Below are 25,834 nucleotides of genomic sequence, written 5' to 3'. Positions count from 1 at the left end.
TGGAAAGTGCGGGAGATGTTGATGTGCGAGATATTTCAAGTCAACAAGTTGAATTTCCTTTGTTTTCAGTTCCTAAACTAAGTTCATTGTGTGTTGTGCACTTAAAGCACGTGTGTTAGTGGTCTGATTAAATTAATAGTTCAACATGCCGTACTGTTTTGTGCCTGGCTGTAAGTCAGGCTATGGTAGAATAGTTAATGGTATAAAATTCTTTTCACCACCGAAGGATATAAATAAATTTGAAAAATGGGCCAGAGCTATTCCACGAAAGGATACTGTGTTAACGCGTAGAAGTAGAATTTGTCAAGTTCATTTCTCTGATGATTTGATAGTAAAATCAGATAACTTTATAGTGAATGGTGAAAAAGTGGTTATGCCTCGTGATAGATGGAAATTACGTCCAGGAGCAGTGCCTCACATTTTCCCTAATTTGCCGAAATACCTTTCAAGTGAGATTAAGTCCCGTGAAACTCCCAACAGGAAAAAGAATCTAGACACCACTAGGAGAAGAAAGAAGATTGAAGACGCGAGTGTAGCAGCAAATGGAGAATTAAAAGGTCAGTCTAATGTTGATCAAAATTTGGGTTATGCTAGTGTGCTTTCTGATGCCGAAAAGACAATATTATCGCTCAAAAGGCGCCTAAAAAATGCTAATCGAAATTTAATTCGAGCTAGGTCCAGTCTAAACGCAGCAAAATCGAGAATTAATTTACTGGAGAAGCAGGTTAGAAATACACAGGAATTTAATTATAGAGATAACGAACACCTTAGCAAGAAGGAAAAGATGATAATCGATACCATGCTTAAGAAATGCCAGGTGAAATCTTCTAATGGAATGAGGTACAGCAATGAATTCATTTTAGAGAGTTTATTGTTGAGAATAAAATCACCGAAAGGATTCCGTCATTGTCGGCGACATGACCTCTTGCCTCTGCCCTCAGAAAGTCACTTGAGAAAACTTTGTAAAGGGCTTAAGTGCCCTTATGGAGTTAATTCGCATAGCATAAATGCTATTTCAGATTTTCTTAAGGATGAAAATGATAATTCACGTTATGGTGTTGTTATTTTTGATGAAGTTAAGCTAAGAGAAGAAATCCAGTTCAATAGTTTTTCCCATAAAGTAGATGGATTAGTTGATTTAGGTGAACACACGCCAGACCTCCAGAAAAACTTGCTTGCAAATCACGCTCTAGTGTTCATGTTCGTACCTTTTATGCATAATTGGGTGCAACCAGTTGCTGTTTATGCATGCAGAAATGCTACTCCAGGAGACATTCTCGCAAAAATTCTAATACAGGTGATTTTGCAGTTAGAAGAGGCTGGGGCGAGGGTGGTTGGATTTACTTGTGATGGTAGTCAGACAAATAAAAAGGCCTGGAAATCGTTAGGAATCAGTGGCAAGACAAGTTCTCTACAACCTCACATCATTAATCCTGCAGATGTTAAGAGAAAGATCTGGGCTTTCTCCGACTTCGTGCATGTATTGAAATGCATAAGAAACCACTTTCATGATAAAGTAGAACTTCACTATAACGACAAAATCATTAATTTCAATTTCTATAGGGAACTGTTCAAAGAAGATCTATCAGGATATGCTGGACTTAGAGCCTGCCCCAAGCTGACAGTTGCTCATTTAGACCCATCATCGTTCCAGAGAATGAATGCTAGGCTTGCCTTCCAACTTTTTAGTGATAGTGTTGCCAAAGGTATGAAATTTTATCGCGAAATGGGACTGGCAGGATTACAAGGTAGTGAGGACACTGAAACATTTACCAGCGATATAAATATTGTTGCTGATGCACTAAATGCATTCATCCCTTCTCAGGCTCTTCGTAGAGGTTCACCTTCTCATACAGTTCTTGTTAATTTTCTTCAAACTGTGAGATCTACTAATAACACCTTTGCCTCCAACAGAACCTTGGAATCACTTATGGTAACCCTACAGAGTACTTTGGAAATGTCTGAATGGCTTTGGGAAAGAGGTTATAAGTATGTGTTAACAGGAAAGCTCACCCAGGATCCCTTGGAACGGCACTTCGGAATTATGCGTTCTTTCAGTTCAGATGATCATCCATCGACAATAGATTTCCTTCATTTGCATCTACTTCAATGTGTCTATGTCCCTATAAAGCAGGCTTTAAATGTAGGAGGAAATTGCGAACCTAAACGGGAGCCGATCTTGACCTCGTATGTTAATCAGATGCGTATGTTAGCCCGGAATGTGGAAATGCATAATGAGACAGTGAAACAATCAGTGGAAACTTCCATTAAGCAAAAAATCGTGGTTCAAAATGCAGTAAATATCGAAGACTGGGAAAGCTCTGTACCTGAATTTGATAGCGCAGTTCGAAACTCTTCGATTGAGAAGTGTTTAGTGTACCATTTGGCTGGGTACGTTGTTAAGCACTCTTCTAAATTTATTAAGTGTTCGTCCTGTGCCCATTCTCTACGTGATAATAATCATAGTACATTTTCAGTTCTCTCCGAAATAAAAGACTACGGTTCAAGCAATAATGAAGTGTTTTTAACACGCCCTTCCAAAAGTATATGTGACATTCTTTTCCAGGCCGAGAAAGTAATTAGTGAAAAACTGAACTCAAAATCGATGTGGAGCGAAATATTTTTTGATTGTATCGATTCTATAGACAAAATTTCAGTTGATCCTTCAGGTGCTGGCTGTTGTCTTCAACATATTATGGATATAATCCCCAGACTTGTTTATCATTATCTGAAATGCAGATTTTTCTTCAGAGTGAAAGAAATCCGGCGAGATTTACAATCTCGAACATCCGCCAAATCTTCACGGAAGCTTTCGAAAGTCCAGTAACCGACAAACTGAGATGGTAAGTAGAGTATTACCTTTAAATAGTTCATGGGTGCTTTTTAATATGCTATGTATATGTATATATACACTCGAGTAACTTGTGCTTTTCGCAACATGTGATGAAAGTCGTAGCTCTTATTTCCGTGTGTGATATTTTTCCATTGTTCTCTGCCGTGGCATTTTAATTGTAATCTCTCATTTTTTTTATAAAAGACAGTGTATATACTTATCAGTTACGGAGTAATACGTTTCCTGTGTCACCATTCCTAAGAACAGCTGATAGGTATTGTGGAGCCACCGAACTCTAGCGCTGCCTGGCGGGGCGCGCCTGAACTCGATGAGTAATCACACTTGGTTCTTATATTCGTCATGGCATAGGCATCACACACAGGAGAATACCTCAGGTTTCCGAAATGTGGGCCACAGGGAGGTACTGATCTTGCGCACCTCTGTAATCTGTACCATTGCTACTAGCAAATGAAGAAATACATTCATTGAACTTCCGAATCTCATCGGTTACAACATTATCTTCTTCGGCTTCATCATGTGTAATGTATGATTGGCTGCTATGTTCATGTGAATCCAGAACCTCCTGGAATGGAAATTCTAAGTTCCCATGGAGGGATTAGATACTTTTCCACCAATAGAGCATGTCAAAAGTCAGATCAAAAATCAGATGTAAGGTTTTCCAGGCATTTGCTCTATTAACCAGCGTTAATAGACTGTCCCAGCATTAATAGACAAAACGCTGGTTAATAGAGCAAACACCTGAAAAACCTTACATCTGATTTTTGATCTGATTCCAGAACCTCCAACAATAAGTTGTGAATTCTTTCCTCTTCTTTTTCATAATCGTCCATTTTAAAGACAGACATGTATCTGTTGATTTATTTTAAACCAGGCGAATTGGCCATGCGGTTAGGGGCACTCAGCTGTGAGCTTGCATCCGGGAGATAGTGGATTTGAACCCCACTGTCGGCATCCCTGAAGATGGTTTTCTGTGGTTTCCCATTTTCATACCAGGCAAATGCTGGGCTGTATCTTAATTAAGGGCACGGACTCTTCCTTCCAACTCCTAGCCTTTTCCTGTCCCATCGTCACCATAAGACCTATCTGTGTCGGTGTGACGTAAAGCCAATTGTAAAAAAGATTTATTTTAACATGCAATAATGCACAAATAAACCACAGAGAACACCTTTCCTAGCTTACAATTGGGTGAAGACTGAAGCTATGAGGATCGAATGAGTGTGAGCTAATGAACTGGGTGCTTTGCAGGACTTTAAAACAGATGACTCTGATAGTGAAATAGATGAATTGGGAGATAGTAATGATGTGTTTGAAGATTATGTATCGCAGTGGCAAATTTACCATACATGCGATTGATGTGTTATACCACCTGTATTTTCAATGAAAAATAAATATGTTCATACTTTAATGGAAATTATTTATATAAAATCAAACGCACAGTTATCGATACTCAGAGATGGATGAAACGAGCGTGGCTGGCTAATGACTGCTATTAATTGCCAAACATTATGCACATTAGGTACCAAAATGGGTTAAAAAGTAATGTAAATTTAAATCTTACAGGAGTTGTATAGTATTTTTTTTAAAGTGATTCCACATACTGTGTATCAGTTGATTATTCATGTAACTTGAGTACAATTTTGTAAATAATATAAATTTATTAAGGATAAGCTGTGTGTTTAATAGAAAAATTGATAATATAATGTATAATACCGTAATTTGGGAAAATGTCTTCTTTTCTTTTTAATTTAAAATTCAGTTGTTGAGAACAATGTATTTTTGTATATCATTTGCCACCGAGGTAAAAACCTCATTTGCAAATACAATAAAGTATTTTGATTTGATTTGAAAAACTACTACAGAGATAGCAGCACAAGCATTGTACCCTTGCTGGGTGTTGTTGATCTCTTTTGTGGAGTTGGAATGCGGAACGAACAGCCACATCTGTCAAGAGGGCGGTGCAAGGTAAAAATCCTGTAATTTATCTCATGTGGCCGGGGTGTATTTGCTATTTTGTGAAATACTGGAGTTCTTGCTTGTGATTGGTTCTGTTCTTGTGCTGTAAATGATGATATATGACAAATCTGTGTTGTTGTAATATAAATGATTTAGATTCATGTGCTTGTAATGTAAATATCAAACAAAGAAAATGCGGGAATGATGCAATTTTGAAATGACATCACACCGATCAGAGAGTAGTTCAGTAGGCATGGATGTAGGAGCGCCAGGGTCACGCGTTTCTACCGTGCAACCCGAATTGAATTCTAACCATTGTGTAATTGAACGATTATTAAGAAAACCATTTAGTATACCTTCTTTTACAGAGAAAAGCAGCATTATAAATGAAGGGCAACCACATCCAACTCTGAATGTAACTACACAACTTAAGTCGTGTGTTCGTCCTTTCAACAGAAATATTGGTTAGTGGATGTGAGATCTTAAATAAGCTTTTCTGTTGGCCTTGTTTGTTGTTTTCTCTTGAAAAATGTGTTTGGAATAACGATGTGTATGCGTTGATATTTGCATTATTTTCTTTTTTTGTTTCATCCTCTAAACCAGAAGTCAGAAGTCAGGAGTCGCCACTGAGTGTCGTCAGTTATTTTGAGTATTGTAAGTTGTCCACTTCATGACCGTATTGATGAGTATAATCAACAAGTATAATTAAAGAACCACCTAATCGATACTTTATTTTTTGCGTTGGGCAAAATTAAATATACATTATCACTCACAGAACATTTTTCGACCACTTAGTGGTCATCATCAGCTGTATAAGGAAAACTTAGATGAAAAATATTGGACAATAAGCACAAGCGTTAATCTTTAGGTTATGGAAAAAATATTTGCTGTGTTGATATTTTTTCCATAACCTAAAGATTAACGCTTGTGCTTATTGTCCAATATTTTTCATCTAATTTTTCCTTATACAGCCGATGATGACCATTAAGTGCTCGAAACATGTTCTGTGAGTGATAATGTATATTTAATTTTGCCCAACGCAAAAAATAAAGTATCGATTAGGTGGTTCTGTAATTATACTTATTAATTATTTTGAGTACGTAGAGGCCTAAATCGTAACAATTTGATTGTAACTTTTCACAATTTTGGCCTAGGCTTTGCAGTGAAAATGTTGATGAGGGACACAGTGTATCTCGCCAACAAACAATATAGTAACCTGTGAATTAGTAGATAAAATATTAATGCGAGAAGAGTGCACAATGTGCATAAAATAATACATAAAATCACTCGGAGCAGAGCTCTCATAATGACACTAGTCTTTCTGTACAAAGAAGAGTCTATATATGGGTGATGGTACACTTTCATTGTGCAGATCTTGTGATGAAAACCATGGATCGCAAAGCGTGTTACGGTGTGATAAAGCTCGTAGCCTGGACCTTTCCATTCTGTGGATGTCATTGCTGCCGTGGAGTAGAAATCTAAAGGGATTTCTTTCTTTTTTTGCTGGAGCTCTAGGAGCAGTTGGGAATAATGTTCCATTGATGGCAGTTGTAAAATTGATCTGAGATCTTCAATGAAGAAAGGTTCCTGAACTAGCTCATAAGTGAGTCATGATGGAGTGTATTTTGACAAGCATACAGTAGCACTTTCTTGAAGTAGATGGCTTTAACTTTCTCCAGATCTTTTAAATTACTGAGATTATCCCAAATAAGACTGAGACCATACGTTATGACAGGGACAACCTTTGCTTTGAAAAGTTTCAATGCCATCTCTACGGACAAGTCATGTAATTTGGTGATATCTTGCATGGCCTTAATAGCACTGACTTCCTTATCTTTGATGTGAAGGGTGAAAGTTTTCCCTTGAATCTGTATTGTTATGCCTAGATATTTGAAGAAGGTAACATTGCAAAGTGATTCATCATTCAGGTACAGTACATCTTCCTTGGCTATTTTTCCTCCTCTTATGAAGGTCATCGTGACTGTTTTCAAGGTATTTATTTGAGGGTCGTTTCTATTGGCCCAGTCAGTCAGTCAGTCAATTCAATGTTTTGTAATTCCTCTCTGGAACTTGAGAACATAGCTGCATCATCTGCATAAATCAGCGTCTTCACTCTCCCAGGCTCCACCACTTGAGTAATGTCTGCTGTCGCTATGTTGAAGAGTAGGGGGCTTAATGGGTCACCCTGTAAGACTCCACTCAGTTGCTCTATAGGCTTCAATTTGGTTACGCTGTCATCTATTTCCACTTGATTATTGTTTAGCATGTTGTTGACAAGGTGTACAATGTAGTTATCTTTGCCAAACTTTGATATTAGTTTTTCTATCACCATTGTTCTGTTGATTCTCTCGAAAGCTCTTGTAAAGTCAACGAAGACAACATACAGTTTGTTTTTGGGTACCTGTAAGGCGTCTTAAATGTTCTCCAACACAGTGGCGGTTTCTGGTATAGCGCAATGGAGCAATGAACCTCCAGTTTATATCAAATTTTATTCAACTACTTAATATTCATAACTCCCTTGTCAATCTCGAAGCTCTTGCTTAGCCCATCTATCCGTAATATACTTGTACTGGCTTTCAATTCATGTAAACTGCGCACTCTTCGTGGCTGGATACTTGTCTGGAATGAACCCCCTTGGAAGGAAATCTCTCCGTCCGTACCTGGGCGAAGGGAGTGGCGAGGTGCGGGGGGACATCGGCCGGCACGTAGACAAGACCAGGATATCGCAGAAACAGATATCCTTGGTTTACGCATGCGCAATATGCCACTCTCTCCAGTCGTGTTGTCGGGGGGTGTTGGGGCAAGGTCTGTCTAGACTGACCTTGTGTTGGGGTAAGTATGTGCCTGCCATCTGTTGCCCTTACAGGAATTCAACTACGTAGCAGAAAATAGTGCACATAATTAGCGCTAGTGTTGAAGAGCATCATTACTGCCAGCAGTCACATTAAACTGCCAAATTCCAATTGATGTCTTTTCCCAAATACATCAATATTTACTAAACATCTGTTCATTTGCCTTCTTTGGAATAATTACTTTTTGAGAGAAAATTAACTTAAAAATCGCCGAGGCAAAGAGTAGCGGGAATGTAATACCAAAGAAAACGCTAATTGCCTAGCCACAGGAGTTCTTAAAATTAAGTTACCAACATTGCGGACATACATCCCTAAAGTTTACTCTGTTTTTCAAGTGTGATGCTAGTGTTTACAACAGTTTGCAATAGTTATCATAATTCCTAATATTATTGCACGCTGTGCAAGCGTGTGAGTGTTTTTCTGCACTGTTGTGCCGTTCAGAAACTTAATTTTTAGGACATAAAGAAGTTACAATATTCTCCGTGTGTGTATTTTTGTGCACTGTAGTTGCGTCCATAATTTTTGTTCCCGGGAAAGGTAAGGAGCTACATAATGAGTTTGAACGGTGATATGATACTTAAGAAGACAAACTTTTCTTTTCTCTCTCTCTCTCTTGAGCGTAAACTAAAGATTAAGGATGCCGGACGCCCAATGCCTGATCTTGATATAACGAGGCATCCTAAAAGTAAAAGTAATGAAATCGTGCGTGAATTCAGAATGGATTTATACCGTATAAAAGAATCGAGTGGATATGTGGGTGCGAAATTACTAACATGTTGATTTGTTTTCCTTTTTTATGATTCATGAGTGATGAAAGCGAAGGGACTTGGACCAAAGTCGGAGTGGCAGATATAGGATATTTGTCCAAAAATAATAATAATAATAATAATAATAATAATAATAATAAAGAAACACAGAACTTCTAAATCTCATATGCTTGCCCAGTTACAATTCGATCTCCTGGGAAGACACGATAACCGTCAGTAATTTGACTGTGCTTACAGGCAGTCTGTGGAAAGAAACAACGACCAAGTACGGAAAATTCGTTATGTGCTGTGGCGCGTTTGAGAAGGCATTGCATGGGCATGACGAAACAAGTGAATCGTCGAATCCTGGCATATTTCCAGGCCTCGTCAATTTTAGTTCTGAAATTGACGTTGCATTAAGAGACCATCTGTACAAAGCTACTGTTTTCAAAGGCACCTCGAAAGACATTCAGAATGATTTGGTTTCGTGCATGTATGAAATCTGTCGTGAGAAAAAAAAAAAGAAATCACCGCAGCGCACTTCATTTCGGTAATCGCAGATGAGACCACCGATATATCAACTACAGCACAATTTGTTATCATTCTTCCCAACGGTAAGCCAGTTGAAAGATTCTGGGGTTTCATCTACCTTCTAGTCATGATGCTAAGACAATAGCAGAGTGTTTAAAATTTTCTTTGAGCGAAGTTGTGGATAATAGAGAAGGTGATTTCACAAGGTTACGATGGAGCAAATGTAATGAGTGGTCACCATTCAGGGTGCAAGTTCTCATCAGGGAAGATTTTAGGCATGCACATTATGTGCACCGTTATGCCCATTCTCTGAACTTAGTCATGGCACAGGTGACAGGGGGGAGGGGAGATATTGAGGGGGGTATTTTTCCTTCTGTTGAACCCCCAGTGACGAAAGTCACGCGCCGCCACTGCTCCAACAATAACTGTATTGCTTGCAGGGTTAATCTCTCTTTCCTAAATCCAAATTGCTCGCCCGCGATGGGGTCATCGACTATCTTTGTCAGTCTTTCCATCAGTATTTTGGTGAAAATCTTGAAAAGTGTGTTTTCTAAGGAAATCTCTCTGTGCGAGTTAGGATCACTAGGGTCAACTTTTCCCTTATAGAGCATTTTGATAGTAGATTTCCTCCATGAATCGGGTATTCTGCCTTGAAGAATGCATTCGTTCATCTGGGCTGTCCATGTTTCCAAAAGAATAGGGGCTGCTGATTTTAAATGTTCATTAAATATTGAATCAGGTCCACATGCTTTCTTGACTTTACTATTGTGAATTGCCACGGAGACTTCTTCTGTTGAGATAAGTTCGATGCTCCCACAAGGAGGACATGCGTGCAATTGTAACCAGAGACTTGTCAATTCCATTTCCATTTTTAACACATTGGAGACGGCCATATTTGAATGTGCTATCCTCCAGAAATCGCAGGATTTTTTTTTATGGTTTGTGAAAATTTTTCAATGCTAGGGTAAGTCATGATTATAACAACTTTTGGAATGCATAGCAAGATCACACTTTTTTCTACACAAAAATTAGTTTTAAGTATCATAATAGGGCAGCAATTTTAAAATATAAATTTATGAAAATAACATGTTTTACAAACGAAAAAAATCTGACGCAGCTATGGATGCCAGTTCGGTTAATATTTCGAAATTTGACTTTGTGGGCACATCTACTGAAACACACTAATGCAGATTCTAACCTAATTAGTCAATTGACACCGGTATTCTTGTTTACAACAAGGAATTTGAATTCCCACTGTTCTTTGATTAACGACGGTGTTGCATCGAGTTGCTGCAGGTACACGGGAAACACGCACATTTTTAGGAAGCGGTATAAAATAGTATTGCAGAACCCACTTCAAGGAAGCGATGAAAAACTACGTTACACTTCACACCAATTTGAAATTAGCTCATTTTCTACATTTACCAACCTGAAGCACCAGAATCATCATGTTTACTTAGTGTGTAATTGTTATCCTCATTTTCAGACATCATGTCTTCCATAAGAACATCCATTATGGATTCATTGTCGAAATTTGGTACACTTGAATTAGACATGCTAAATATTCACAAGAATTATGCAAACAAGTCTGCCCCTCGAACACACACTCTTCCTGACCGCATGTACCGTACGTACTTTCCCGCCCATTTCACAGCTGAGAGTCAACGATGACGCAGCCTTAGGTTATGTAGGAACGTGGCTGTGTTATCAATGCCTTGAAAGAAGATCTCTCAACTTATGCTCATAACTAGTATATTTTATGCTTATAGAAGCGTTCGACAGTATCTTATTGAAGTCGCAGTTTCTACAAGCGGCGTCTCCAATGTGTTAAACTTCCATCCGAGGCTTGTAGTATAGTTGAAAGCAAGTACAAATTTACTCATCTGCTGACCTGCTAAGCCTAACGCATCTGAGGATTTTCTTTTGGGGTTTATTCTCTTATCCTTTGAAGATCCCTCTTCTCCACAAGGCAGTGGTTTTCTCGTCTGATTTTTCCCAGAAAGGATGGGTTGTCTCATCCACCATCTTTGCCATTCTGAAGGTCTCCTTCTCTGCCTAAGATGCTGTTAAGATCCCGCAAGACTGGGTCCCTGTCTGGACTTAGCTCACCTTCACACCGGCCTACTGACGTGGAGGATACCCACCCCTGCAATGTGGATGCGCCAGACAAGAATTACTCAAGTGAAGTTTAGGGACGGTGACCCTATCTCCCTTGAGCCGGGTTAATGTATAAAAATCAGTCTGCAGTGATAAGAATCGAGGGCTTTGAAAAAGAAGCAGCAATCCAGAAAGGTGTGAGGCAAGGCTGCAGTTTGTCCCCGCTTCTTTTCAGTGTTTACATAGAACAGCCAGTAAAGGAAATCAAAGAGAAATTTGGAAAGGGAATCACAGTCCAAGGAGAGGAAATCAAAACCTTGAGATTTGCCAATGATATTGTTATTTTATCTGATACTGCAGAAGATCTTGAGAAGCTGCTGAATGGTATGGACGAAGTCTTGGGTAAGGAGTACAAGATGAAAATAAATCTAAGTCCAAAACAAAAGTACTGGAGTGCAGTTGAATGAAGGCAGGTAATGCAGGAAATATTAAATTAGGAAATGAAGTCTCAAAGGAAGTAGATGAATATTGTTACTTGGGTAGTAAAATAACTAATGATGAGCAGAAGTAAGGAGGATATAAAATGCAGATTAGCGCAAGCAAGGAAGAGCTTTCTTAAGAATAGAAATTTGCTCACTTCAAACATTGATATAGGAATTAGAAAGATGTTTTAGAAGACTTTCGTATGGAGCGTGGCGTTGTATGGAAGTGAAACATGGACAATATCTAGCTCGGAAAGAAAGAGAATAGAAGCTTTTGAAATTTGGTGTTGCAGAAGAATGCTGAAGGTGAGATTGATAAATCAAATCACGAATGAAGAGATACTGAATCGAATTGACGACAGGAGATCGATTTGGCTAAATTTGACGAGAAGAAGAGATAGAATGATAGGACACATCTTAAGACACCTAGGACTTGTTCAGTTGGTTTTTGAAGGAAGTGTAGGTGGTAAGAACGGTAGGAGTAGACCAAGGTATGAATATGACAAGCAGATTAGATTAGATGTAGGATGCAATAGTTACGTAGAAATGAAAAAGTTAGCACAGGATAGGGTGGCATGAAGGGCTGTATCAAACCAGTCTCTGGACTGATGACTCAAACAACACATGATGCCACAACCAATGGCCAACCGAGAAGAAATGTATTTATTAATATAGTAGAATGAACAAACCATGAACCTGCTACGCAGGCGTAGCAGGGGGAGAGGTGATACTCCCACGTGGCGCGTCCCAGGTGGCGGATAGGGGGGTCCTAACCGGCTTGCCGGCGGACTTGAGGGAAATAAAATACCTCTCGCGGACCAAACACACCCCCCCTGTGGGTGGGGGAGGCTGACGAATAATACACCCACGGTATCCCCTGCCTGTCGTGAGAGGCGACTAAAAGGGGCGACCAAGGGATGATTGAATTAGAACCATGAAACTACTTTTGATTCGTACCATCACGCGGGGAACACCATGGGTTGCCTATACTTGCGAGTTGTACCACTATGTTCGGTACGAAATGGGTTTGTGTTTAGTAGTAGTCATGAGCGTGGCCTGGGGGTTTCCAGTACCCGTGCGTCGTACCCATGTGAGCACCACCACGGGTCTGGGCGTAGCCTGTGAGTTGTACCACTATATGAGCGACACCATGGGTCTGCATTGCCTTTGATTAGTATCCACTCTGTGAGGAACACCACGGGGCCCGTGGGACCGGCATCCGTGCCTAGTACACCTAGGTGAGGAAACTCATTGGTTTGCGTTGGCTATGAGTGGCGCCATTGTGTGAGAAACACCATAGGTCTGCGTTACCTGTACGAAGTATAATACTTGTGAGTAGTACCGTCTTGTGTGGAACACCGTGAGTTTCGCTACTTTTGATTAGTACCCCAACATGCCAATACCATGGTTCTACTTTACTCGCGACATGTACCATTCTGTGGGGCCTTAGACATGGATTTTGCACCCCTTTTGACATCAAGCATCATCGTGCTTTATGAGTGGTCCCTTGGTCAGTAATCAATTATGTATGATCTTTGAGTCTGATCCACTGTATTTTTTTTTTTTTTTGGGTTCATGTCCATCCATTCATTCTTCATGACTACATTATTATTTTTTTTTTTTTTTTGGTCAGTGGATGAATTTGACATATTTGTTCTTTCATTTCGTACCATTAGGGGCCGATGACCTCTATGTTAGGCCCCTTTAAACAACAAGCATCATCATCATCATCAGAATTAACAAAGGTCACAAGTGTAAGGAAGAACTTATGTTAAAAAATTGTGAGCCAGGCTAAGTGGCTCAGTCAGTTCAGCACTGGCATTTGGAGCCCACGTTGGTAGGTTTAATCCTTAGGTCAGTTCGGTGGTGTTTGAAGGTGCTCAGATACGCCAGCATCGTATCCGTAGATTTACAGGTACAAAGATCTCCTATAGGACAAAATTCTGGCACTTTAGCATCTCCAAAAACCATAAAAGTAACTAGAGGAGTGTAAAACCAATAACATTATTTAAAAACATGATTCATACGTAGGGTGTACAATCACAACGTGATTGTCAGTTAATATTAAGAGGGCAGTTAATATTAAGAGAGATGCCTATGACTTGTAAACTGAGTATTTGGAAATAATTCATCCCAGATTTTCAATATGAATAATTACAGTTAGGAAACTGTATTGTTTCATTTAGAAAAAAACTATGTAAGTAGTATTATCTCAGCATTTATTAATGCACTGCAGAATTACTGGATATAATTATTACCAGTACTAAAAGTGAAAATGTTTTATTTTATTTTAGGGGAGCATTTTAGGTACCTTGGCCTAAATAAAGCAATATTATGAACAATTTTAGTTGGAAATATTTTCTCCCAAAATCCCTCCAACTTTTTCACCAAATGTACAATACATTTTTGATCAAGCATTGCCATTTGTGTAATATGTCTTTATTGATTTTAAATCCTACCTGTTATATTATGCCTTCATGGGCGCCCGCAGGGTCTTTTCCAGGGGGAGGGGGGGGGGGCACATTAACAATTTTCTTGAATATAAAACCAATATAACGTCAGCAACATTAAATTGTTTACAGAAATTTCTAGTTATAACAGATGCTAGATGACTGTCAGTAAGTTCAGTTTATGAAATAATCTGGTATGATAACAATTCAACATCAACATTTTTAGAATTCCAGGGGGGGCAAGTGCCCCCCTTTGCCCCCCCTTGCGGGCGCCCATGTATGCCTTCTTTGCACCTACAATTCTGTTCAGTTCTATAAAGTTGATCCCAAGTTTTCTGTTGCCCTTACACCACACACAAAATATTAACAACCTCGAATATTCTTTGAGATATTTGTTGTCTTTATGCAAACTATGTGAATATTATTTATGCTAAACATTTTGCTTTATGTACTACCAGATTCCTTCTACACCTTTCACTGGGTTATTTCCTTACTGCCCAAGTACCATAAGATATAGAAAATTAGTGTATTATGGTTTACTGTACATAAATAAAACCAATTGACCTAAGACCCATCTTTCTTGAATAAAAACACTAGGACTGTGCTATTTTTTGATGTTGGTATGAATTTTACCTTCAGAGGACTTCCCTAAAATAAACAGATTGAATAAGAGTTCCATTTAAAAATGAACATTAATTATAACTTTCTACTCTTCCCTTAGTCCCTTGTCACTACTACTAAGTCATAATAAGTCACTTAGAGTTCTCTCTGACCCTCATTCTGTTCTATAGTATTATTTTATGGAGTCCTGTTGTCAAAATTTGATGTGTTAGGCATGATAGCTGAGTGGCAGTCATTATTTTCTCACCAAGTTGGTTGTAGATCGCCTCCCAGCCAGTGCATATAGGATAATTTAAATGAACCATGTTTTCAGATTCTGTGTAAAACTGGAGCCGAGGAGGCTATGATCACAATATTAGCCATCACGTAAAAGTACAAGTATACTTTCTTTAACTATACGGCTGTCATCAGTTTTGAATATACAAAGCTGTTTACATTTTGTAAAAATCTAACTTTCATTATTTTCAAAAGTGTTGAAAATGCTCCATGAAGTTACATTATTCCACGTAACTATAAGAAACTGAGAATTGTCATTGCAATTCTTCTAATTAATTAATGTATTGAACTGTTGTACATTATTTGTTTTGTGCACCATGGTAGTACAATTGATTAGAAACTCCCCTCTTGTGCTTGAAGATTGTTCAGTTGAATCTTGACACAGTCAGCAGTTAAGAATTATCTAGTGCTAGATGTTCTAGTTGATAGATTTTTCTGCACACTAAAGAATCATAATCAAAATTCTATCAGTCTGGTATCTCTAGACCGATAACAGTTGAATGATTAAACAGCACAGCATTAATAGTTTATACACTTCTCTTCTCTGCCACTGCTGCCACCATCATCATCATTTTCTGAAGAACATTGATTACTGAAACACTGCATATGTGGTAATATGGTGTGAGAGCTAGGTTATTTAATGATTGGAAGAGGTTGATTAAGAGAAGTAGATAATTACTAACCCATCTTCTCCATCTGTCTGTAGGATAGTAGAGTAACTGTAAAAGCTTGCGAGGGGCTTATGGTGATTACATCTTTACCATCTGATGTGTTTGCTCGTTGGGTTATCCAACATTCCGACCTGTGCATGGTTCTGGCTACACGACTGCAAACTCTCTATGGTGCCATCCCATTGGATGTAGATCCTAATGATCTAGATGAAATGCAAGTCAACTGGGGGTAAGGTCAATGAGTTCAACCCCTAGAGTATTTGCTTACTTTGTGATGTTTGCTTTTTATTGTTGCATGTGATGGTGTAAATATTATAGACTTACAGTTGGACAATTCTCGATTATTTTTGCTTTGAAATGGAGTGATACAGTACAGATTTTGAGATGTTTTTTATTCTTGTGTATATAACTTAGCAGTGCTCTAGTATCAGTAATGTGGCCATGCATGAAAATTTGATCTGCGGTGCTTGTTTGATCCTCTTTTGGCATTGCTATAGCTAATGGGATATGTACAATTTCAGGAGTGAGAAGTGAATTGCATGACGGTAGAAACAGTTTAACACTGGGGTTTGATGATGATGATGATGATGATGCATTGCTCTTTTATTGCATTACTTTGTTTAAATGTAGATTCACTTAAATCTGTTTAGCATATTGACAACATTTCCCTGTAAAATGACAACACACAGTGAAAGTAATCACCTTACCATCTGTTATTCTAGGCATACAATTTGTCAGGTGTATAGATTGTGTTATTCTTATTTCTTACTGGTTTGTGAAAACTAGCTCTGTATGATTTTTTTCCCCTTCATGTAAAAACCTCATTCCAAAAAATTATAAATGTTACTCATTTCTCACTGCATTTCAAACACTATATATTATGATTTATTCTCTTAATACTGTTGCTGTGATGCTTGTGATTTAAATTTCATCAGTAGCAATCTTAACAGGAACAAATGATTCAATACAACATGATGTGCAGTCAATATATATTGTCAAAGAAAAAAGAATATTGCAGCATCTTGAAGTGTGCTGAGACATTAGACTTGTTTGCAACATTTGTGTGTTGAGAGTTAGAAGTTATGCTATAAGTTTCATTTTTGATCTATACTGACACCAATTATGTATGATTTGGTTCTAGTGGTCCACCTGTTCAATACAAACACATGTGAATACAACTACAGTTGAACCTGCTTTATAAGTAACTCTGTTCTGCGTAATTTGTATTTGTACGTCATTTCCTTTAGGTCCCGGAAAAATGTAATTTAAAAGCGTGAAAATTAAACCTTATTTATACGTAATCCGTTTATTTGTAATTCGCTGTTATACGTATTAAGTGTCAGTGAAATATAACTGAGTTGTGCGTAATTGTAATGAGCATGTGCTTTTTTAAAAGAAACTTCTGTATTTACAAAGTTTCCTCTTTGTTGGCGTAAGCAGAAGTAGAGCGTTCGGGTTTCGGTGCTGAAACAGAAAACAAAGAGTTTCGCCGAGTGACATTGTTGACCCTTACTTATTGACAGCGTAAGAAAGGCCAACCGAGTGAGTCCCCTTCACTCTCTATCTTGCTCTTCCTATACCTTCGTCGTTTTTTGACCTTCACAATGCCGCCAAAGATTAAGATACATTACAAGCAAAGTGGGCGGTTTTGGTGCGGAAACAAAAGAAAATACAGTAAATTTGTTTGAATATAAGAATTTCTTTTGTGGGAACAACGGAGAAGTAAAATGTGTACGGTGCCAATATCTAGTGTTTACTGTTGAACAGTGGTTTTGTCATTCAGTTGCTTTTGATTAGCCATGGAGGACAGTAAAAATGAAAAGTTATACCCTAGATGAAAAGGTGGTGGTTCAGAAAGTGATGGTTATTGGGACAAAATTTTGTCTGGCAATGAGCTAACGCTACCGGTGGGTGTAGAATTCTATACTTTTGTGCATTTTGATGATAATCTGGCTGTATGTGGAGAATTACCGGATGAAGAGATTATTGCTGATGTATGTGAACAACGCGGTTGTGATGGACCAGCTACAAGCAATAGTGACAGTGATGAAGATAACGACTTGAATCTTGAAACACCTGAACTGAGTGAAGTGTTAAGTGCAGTCTATGTGTGTAGGCGTTACATCAGTGTGAAAAGTTGTAGTGAAAATGCTTTGAATACATTACTAAGTTTGCAAAAGGAGGTTTATACTCTTCATGCAAGAAAAGTGAAACAAGCCAATCTATCTGATTTCTTCAAGGCTGGATCAAGTTCAAAATAATATTTTCTCTCTTAATGCATTTTATGTAGGTCTATTCCATTGGTTTTTCAGTAAATATGTGATGTACTGTGTAAGTCTGATTTCTAAATAATTCTGAGTTACACATAGTTTTTTCTCTTCCCCTTGATATACGTATAAGTCAGGTTCAACTGTATATCTTAGTATCAGTTATATCCTCATTTTTTTATTTTGGTACTAGTTTCAGCCTTTTTGGACATCATCAGCCATCATAATCAGTGGTAGATAAAAACATTAAACACCTGAATCTGTCTAAAAACATGAACCCTAGATAAAATAAACACACATAAACACTTTAAAAAACACTCCAAATAAATCTGTGTAGTGATCTTGACACTAACAATCAGATAGACAGTCATAATTGCAAACTATAACAGTCTTGATTGAACATTGGTGCGTAAAACACCTGTCCTTGATTGAAGCTTGTAACTTGTGGTAGTCACCAAAACTGAGGTGTACGACCATGAATGAGGGGGGCATCCGTAAAATAGATCCTTACAGACCAACAAAATTGTTGAGGTGGTTATCAATGGACCATGTATTTGAAACCAGGAACGATGTCTGGAAAAGAAATGAAAAGATCCTATTAACTGATTAGTGTACTACGAAATCAAAGAAAGAACCAGGGAGGAGAAAATATAATGTAAAACTTACACACACACACGCACAGTATTAATATCAAATAGGATGTTAGGCTTCTCTGCAATTTCATTTAAAGTTACAGTTTGTTCTACTGGGCGAGTTGGCCGTGCAGTTAGGGGCACGCAGCTGTGAGCTTGCATCCGGGAGATAGTGAGTTTGAACCCCACTGTCGGCAGCCCTGAAGATGGTTTTCCGTGGTTTCCCATTTTCACACCAGGCAAATGCTGGGGCTGTACCTTAATTAAGGCCACGGCCACTTCCTCCCCAGTCTTAGCCCTTTTCTCTCCCATCGTCGCCATAAGACCTATATGTGTCGGTGTGATGTAAAGCAAAAAATAGCAACAAAATGTTGTTCTTAGTGAATGTAATATTTCTCAAAAATATTGAGCGTTATGCCTTTTTCTGTGGTTCTCAGAATATTCATATGTTGGTTGATTGTAGTAAATTGATGATTTGCATCCCTCGTACGTTGGGCTATGGCCAAAAAAATGTATTATATTTTGAGGCATTAACATGTTCTAAATATCTTGTACTAAAATTCCTCCCAGTCGGCCCAAAATACATAGCTTCACAATCATTGCACTTAGGTTTATAGACACCGGAATTCAGGTAGCTGTTATAGGGGTTTACTGTCTGTGTATTATAGAAAATGGAATCGTCGTTATTATTATTATTGGTATTAAAGGCAATATTCATATTCTGTTTCCAAAATATGTTAGTGACCATATAAATATTGTTGAACGTAAATGCAGTGCAAGTTTCTTGAGAGGTTGTATCTCTACTCAAAGTAGATATAGACTGGTTCTTGATCTTATTGATTATTTTCTCGATAAAATGTCTATTATACCCATTCTGTTTTGCTATGGCCCAAATAGTATTTAATTTCAATATAGTTGGTCCATTATTGGACATTATAAATTTTCCAGCTATCTCATTCCTGGTTGCCAATGTTTCGCCCCATTTTGCTAAATTTACTCATTCGGAACAAATATTTCAGGTTCCCTATGTGAATCAACATCTTTATCATAGTGTTTAATTCTTATTTAAGATTACATTTAGAAAGAGGAACAGAAAATTCCCTGTATACCATGCTATAATACACTGACTTTTTATGCAATTGTGGATGCAGCGAGTCTTGTTGGATAGTGTTAACGACTTGTATTGGCTTCCTATATATATTGTAAGTCAGATGATCTCTATGTCGTATGATGGTTATATCTAGAAATTTCAAAGATCACTTAATCTCTGATTCTAGGGTAAACTTAATGTATGGATCCAAATGATTAAGTTTTTCCAGGATATCAGACACACTGGTGGAATTATGGTCTATTATAGTAAGTACATCGTCCACATATCTAACCCAATAACAAATACCACAAAACTACTACTACTACTACTACTACTACTACTACTACTACTACTACTCGGATGTTTAAGACCTTAAAATAGCCCAAATTAGCAAGCAAATATGACCTCAAAAGGGACAAAATATGATGTAAAAATGACTCAAAAATTATTAATATAAATATGGCCATTTTAAAATAAGTTATAAATCGAAACGACAATTACTTTGACATATTCGTTAACTAAATTCTTTATTCTTACTTTCATATTAATTTTCTGAATATACATGTTTAGCAGTTATTCAGTCTATTGTCTTCGATTCACTTATCAAACATTTGTGAATACATGCCTGTAAAGTACTAAGTTCGCTAAGATTTTCAGATCACACAAAATTTGAAAAGTCAAAACAGGTTTACACCCTTCTTTGGTGGTTTGAAATATGAGAAAACTAGAAATCAATCTATTTTTTAAATATTTTGGAATGTTTAAGCCCAGATTACATTAATATTACTCAAATGCGTTAGTTTAAATTGAGCACCACAAAACGAATTAAGCAGATGCCCTTCGATACATTATGGTAGGGCGACAGGGCAAATAGTGTAAACTCACTTAACTGTTTCATTCTTCTCCGCGGGTGGTATGGAAGTGTATGACAGTATTCATCTTCAAAGCATCAGGCGCGAAAGACCTCCAATTATCACTTAACACATACTTGTAAGAAGAGAAGCTCCTTTCTACGTCACAAGACGTTATTGGTGCATATTGAAATAATATTAAATTACTGCTGTTGTGTATGCACTCATCTTGAAATGTACTGGTACCTTCTCCTCTAAGAACATCATTTATCTTGCACACGAAGCGAAAACCATCACTTTGATTAATTTTCCGTTTTACATTGACGCCAACTATTCTATGGGATTGTTGTGCTGAAAGTTCAACACTTCTCGCAATTTCAATACTTGCATGAATTTCTCACCTAACAGCTTCTATATGAGTAATTGCACTCGATATAATTCCAAAGTTCGACTTAATATATACCAGACTTTCTGACAAACTGTTGGAAAATAATTCCTGCGCAATCTTGATAGAAGAGGCAGAGTAATCAACTTGTATTAACTACAGATGTGATACGGAAAAGCAGTTTTGTGAATATGAGTTCTCATTCGGAAAGTTGACGATGATTTTGCACAGCTACAGCTGTCGCCAAACCACTGAAATATGACATTACATCATAAAATAGCCAAATATGCATTTATACGACAAATAAAAATCACTTAATTGTGAGGATAATCACCTGATTTGCACCAAAATCCAATCAGACAAGAAAATAGAGACAAAGAAAAAAATATTACTTTTCTTAAATATCCGAACCCTAATTATTATTATTATTATTATTATTATTATTATTATTATTATTATTATTATTATTATTATTATTATTATTATTATTATTATTATTATTATTTCTGTTTCAAAGTATCTACATATATATCCGCCAAAACTCCTGAAGCCGGTGAACCCATGGGCAATCCATTCTGCTGATAAATCATGTTATTAAAACTGAAATAATTACTGTGTTGGACTAGCCTTAAAATCATTTAGAACTCTTCAATATCTGGTCTACTTAATTTATTGAATTTCCTCAGATTATTACAGATTATATCTATAGTGTAGGGGCTGCCTGTCCGAGGTGGTAACGGCTTACTCGGTTCGCCCGGAAGGACGTGAGTTTGAATCCCTGTCAGGAAGTCATAAAATTTAAGAAACGAAATTTCCACTTCCGGAGGTGCATATGGTCCTGAGGTTCACCCAGCCTAGACCAAAAATGAGTACCAGGTTAATTCCTGGGGGCAAAGGCGGCCGGGCGTGGAGGTAACCACTCTACCCCATCAAGTGCCGAGGTTACGGATAGTGGAAGCCTTTACCTTCCATCCCTTCAAGGGCCTTCATGGCCTGTACAGAGAGAGACGATATCTATAGTGTCCTTTATAGGGATATTAGGAAACATGTTCAATACATTTTAAAAAATGGATGAAATGAGACAGTTTGATTTTACCCTCTTTTACACTGTTATATTTTTCCATGGTATTGCGTATTGATCTTTTGGCTTGAAAATGATGATTCCTTTTTTTTAAATGTTCAGTAACCTGAGAAATCTTGTAGAGAGGGCTAGGTCTATAATTTATGATTGGCCTCATGGGTGCACCAACTTTATTAACTTTGGTAGCGCTTTGGCTTTAGGAAGGCCTGGATTCGTATTTATAAATTCTGAGCATTCTTGTTCACTTACCAAAAATGAGTTATTTTTAAGGACCTGTTTCAATTTTTGTTGAATTACAGCAGTGGGGTCCTTTTTAACAATACTAAAAAAGAGTTGTCAGTGAAGAAGTTTTCAGTTTTTTTATATAATCCACTTCATCCATTAAAGTAGTAACACTACCCGTATCTGCTTTTGTGGCGATAAGCCCCTTGTCCTTAATTTTTCTCTTAAGCTCCTTAAATATTTCTTGAAAAGTTGTTGTTATTATTATTATTATTATTATTATTATTATTATTATTATTATTATTATTATTATTATGACTCATTGGCTGAATGGTCAGCATACTGGCCTTCGGTTCTGAGGGTCCCGGGTTCGATTTCCGGCCGGGTCGGGGATTTTAACCTTCATTGGTTAATTCCAGTGGCTCAGGGGCTGGGTGTTTGTGCTGTCTCCAACATTCCTGCAACTCACACACCACACATAACACTATCCTTCACCACAATAACACGCAGTTACCTACACATGGCAGATGCCACCCACCCTCATCGGAGGGTCGGCCTTACAAGGGTTGAACCTGGCTAAAATTAGCCACACAAAATTATTATTATTATTATTATTATTATTATTATTATTATTATTATTATTATTATTCGTTCTATTAGTTTTCTCAGGATTTAAAAGGTTTTTTAATTTCTTTCTGGCCATGTATCTAATTTCAGCTTGTTTTTCACTAGGTAATTTATTAATAGCTGATTCTGTTTCTATGATGGTGTTCATTATGTTATTAGTCCCAGAAGAATTGGGCCAGTTACATTTATAGCCTCTGCTCAATATTTCGGATTCAGTCTCTTTTGATGGACTAATAGCTATCCTACTAACAGGATAAATTACTAGGAGAATTATGCATGAAATGCACTCTCATATTTACCCTACGGAGACGTTTGACAGTCATCAACCACTACAAAAGGTATGGATAAGTTTAGGACAACATAAATGGAATCGGTAATTTCCGATTTTATATATATATATCCATCCAGCAGGACAATAACAAATAATTTATAACAAGGGAAAATCTGACCATTTAAGAACACGATTTATAATGTAATAGTAGAATTTTCCATAACCTCAAAGGGGATTTATACAAATAGTGTGAGATTTATAAATCTATATGAAACGTTAACCTCTGAAATGTGAATTCAAAATTTACAATCTTCACAATCGTAATTCAGTCATTGCCAAGACAAATGTATTATTAATGAATAAATTCTCTCCCAATTGAAAAAGGCACAGTATAACTAAACCAACATTAAGAAAAGATTATTTACCTAAATGTTAACATTACACGTCCATGTAATAGACATGATAGATAAGCGATAATGAATACAAACTGACCCAGTTATAGAATAATAGGAGGATTTTACAAGAGAACTAAGTTTACAGTGAGTCGTTAAGGGTAACAATCTAGTCAATAACATCAGTCCCGATAGACTTGTTGTAAAACATATTCCAAGGGATCATGTTTCATATATTCCAAATACAAATATACTGTTTATAAACTTGTAATGCAGAAGACAAGGAATGGAAGGAAGGATCCGGAATACACAATGTGAGACATACATGAATACTGATGAATACCTTATGCGAGGCACACATTCAACTTCCGTAGTGCACTTCGATATACACGATTTTAGGTTCGTCCCCCCCAAATTTTGTAACTATGCAGAATATGGCCCAAGTAGTACGTGTATATCACTCCCCAAACTACTGCCAAGGTAGCCATAGAAGAAATAACACTTAAAAGTTATATAAAATAATCTCCATATCTCTCACTTGAAAACACATGAATAATCCTGGGGCAGAGATAAAGCTCCCATGCTAAGATAAAGTCCTTTGTGCTCGTACATAGAGAAGAAATACCAGTAGACTCTCAATGACTGTCAAACTTCTCCATAGGGTAAAGATGAAAGTGCATTTTATGCATAATTCAAGTGTTGCTGTGTGTTCACACTACCCTGTTTGTGTTCACCAATCCCTTATTATTTCCTTTACCAATTCCCCCTCCCCCTTCCGATACAAGTTTGGTAGTAGAGTAAATCTAATATTCATAATATCAAGCTACCACTTGTTATAATTATTATACCATGCCTAGAAGTGTCAGAATATGCAATAATGTCAATTCTTCCATTAGACCCATCTGAGGAAACACTTTGGATTTCTTCTTGCTCCTTTCGGCTGCAGAGCATTAACGATCTTAGACCTTGCCATGTAATGGCATGAATTACTCCTAAGACATGTCCAAGTAATTCATTCTCGGTGCAGTGTCTACATAGGGTTATCAAATTCTGAAACCCAAAAATGAGGACACCCTCAACAGGATTGATCAGCATGCTCTTAGGGCAACTGAATCCTAAATGAAGAATTATTAGTTTTATTTTATCTGGTCAAATAACTACAGTATAATATATATAAGAAAAAACTAAATGAAAAATATTACACACATCACACATGGATAATTCTCACTGGACTGAAGCCTTTTTAACACTTCCTTTTATTGACACAAATATTTAGAATAGTTTTTGCAATATCCCTTATACTCCTCCAGGACAAAAAGCTTCGATATTTTTCTCAGAGTTTATCCGTAAATGTGCATCAAAATCAAATCAAATCAAATGAAAAATCAAAATCTCTTCATTTGCAAATGAGGTGTCTACCTTGGTGGCAAATGGTACACTAAAATACCTTATTGTCAAGCACTAAATTTTAAATTAACAAGAGACAAAGAAAATTTTCCTAGAATACAATATTATACAATTTACGCTAATAATTTGTTCTATTAAACACACACATCATCCTTAATAAATTTATATTGTTTACAAAATTCTACTTATAATATCTTACAAACATAGTCAACTCATATACAGTATGTGAAATTACTTCTAATAATAATATACAACTGGTGTGTGTATGTTTAGTCCTCAGCCCGAAGGCTGGTTGGATCCTCAACAGTTCCGCCATCAGCTGTCAGAGATGGCCTAGGCATCACTGAAGAGGCGTACTAGGGAAATGAGGAGTGAGGTAGTTTCCCGTTGCTTTCCTCACCGAGCCAGACGTTGCTATTACATATCAGTCTGCCAAGCCCAACGAAATGCATGCACCAACTGACCCTATGAGCAATATTTTCACACCATTCACAACAGGGACTGGCTGCAGAAGGAATGGCATTACTAGCATCACTCATACCTCAGTCACTTTTATTTTGTCAAAGCCAAGGATAAAGCTGAGACAGATCAATGAAAGTAACAAAATTGTTCTAGCCCATACTAGAAGACATAGTGCACTGTAAACACTAGGTCCCGCCAGCAAAGGCACATACAACTGGTATAAGATTAAAATTAACATTGAATTTATTTACATATTTATATTTTACCCATTTCGGAACATAAGTAGCATAACGACCTGCTGCGTCTTAACCAGAGCCCCTTTTGCCACCACTTTTCAGAGTTCCTGAAGGGCCTTCACAGCTACCGTAGCGGTCCCAGGGCCCTCGAAGTCCCCACTGTACTTCACCCCTAAAGGCAGTCCCCTGCTTGGGCTGTCCAAACTCCATAGACCAGGGGATGGAATTAATTTAATCACACACATTTTTTATTTACAATATCCTGCACTGGTCGAATGCCCTCTAACATTTCATTTATTTTCTCTGTTGTTGTTTATTCTCTTCTTGAATATCTGTACAGATTTTGGAAAAGGATCAAACACTACCCCTGGTAAACTG

The 25,834-nt window shown here is 37.4% G+C and overlaps 1 protein-coding gene across 7 annotated transcripts in view; it reads left to right on the top strand.

Annotated features, from left to right (window-relative positions):
* LOC136864187 (FHF complex subunit HOOK interacting protein 2A) overlaps positions 1-25,834 on the top strand; it is a 354,492-nt gene that overhangs the window by 79,270 nt on the left and 249,388 nt on the right. For all 7 annotated transcript variants that reach the window (XM_068226194.1, XM_068226197.1, XM_068226196.1 and 4 more), the window contains one exon: positions 15,569-15,762. In XM_068226194.1, the coding sequence (XP_068082295.1) occupies positions 15,569-15,762 (194 nt within the window). The remainder of the gene's footprint in view (positions 1-15,568; positions 15,763-25,834) is intronic.

This window comes from Anabrus simplex, chromosome 2 (genome assembly GCF_040414725.1).
Source record: "Anabrus simplex isolate iqAnaSimp1 chromosome 2, ASM4041472v1, whole genome shotgun sequence".
Lineage (NCBI taxonomy): Eukaryota > Metazoa > Arthropoda > Insecta > Orthoptera > Tettigoniidae > Anabrus > Anabrus simplex.
The sequence above is the reverse complement of the archived record's forward strand: the minus strand, read 5'-3'. Positions and strand labels throughout refer to the sequence as shown.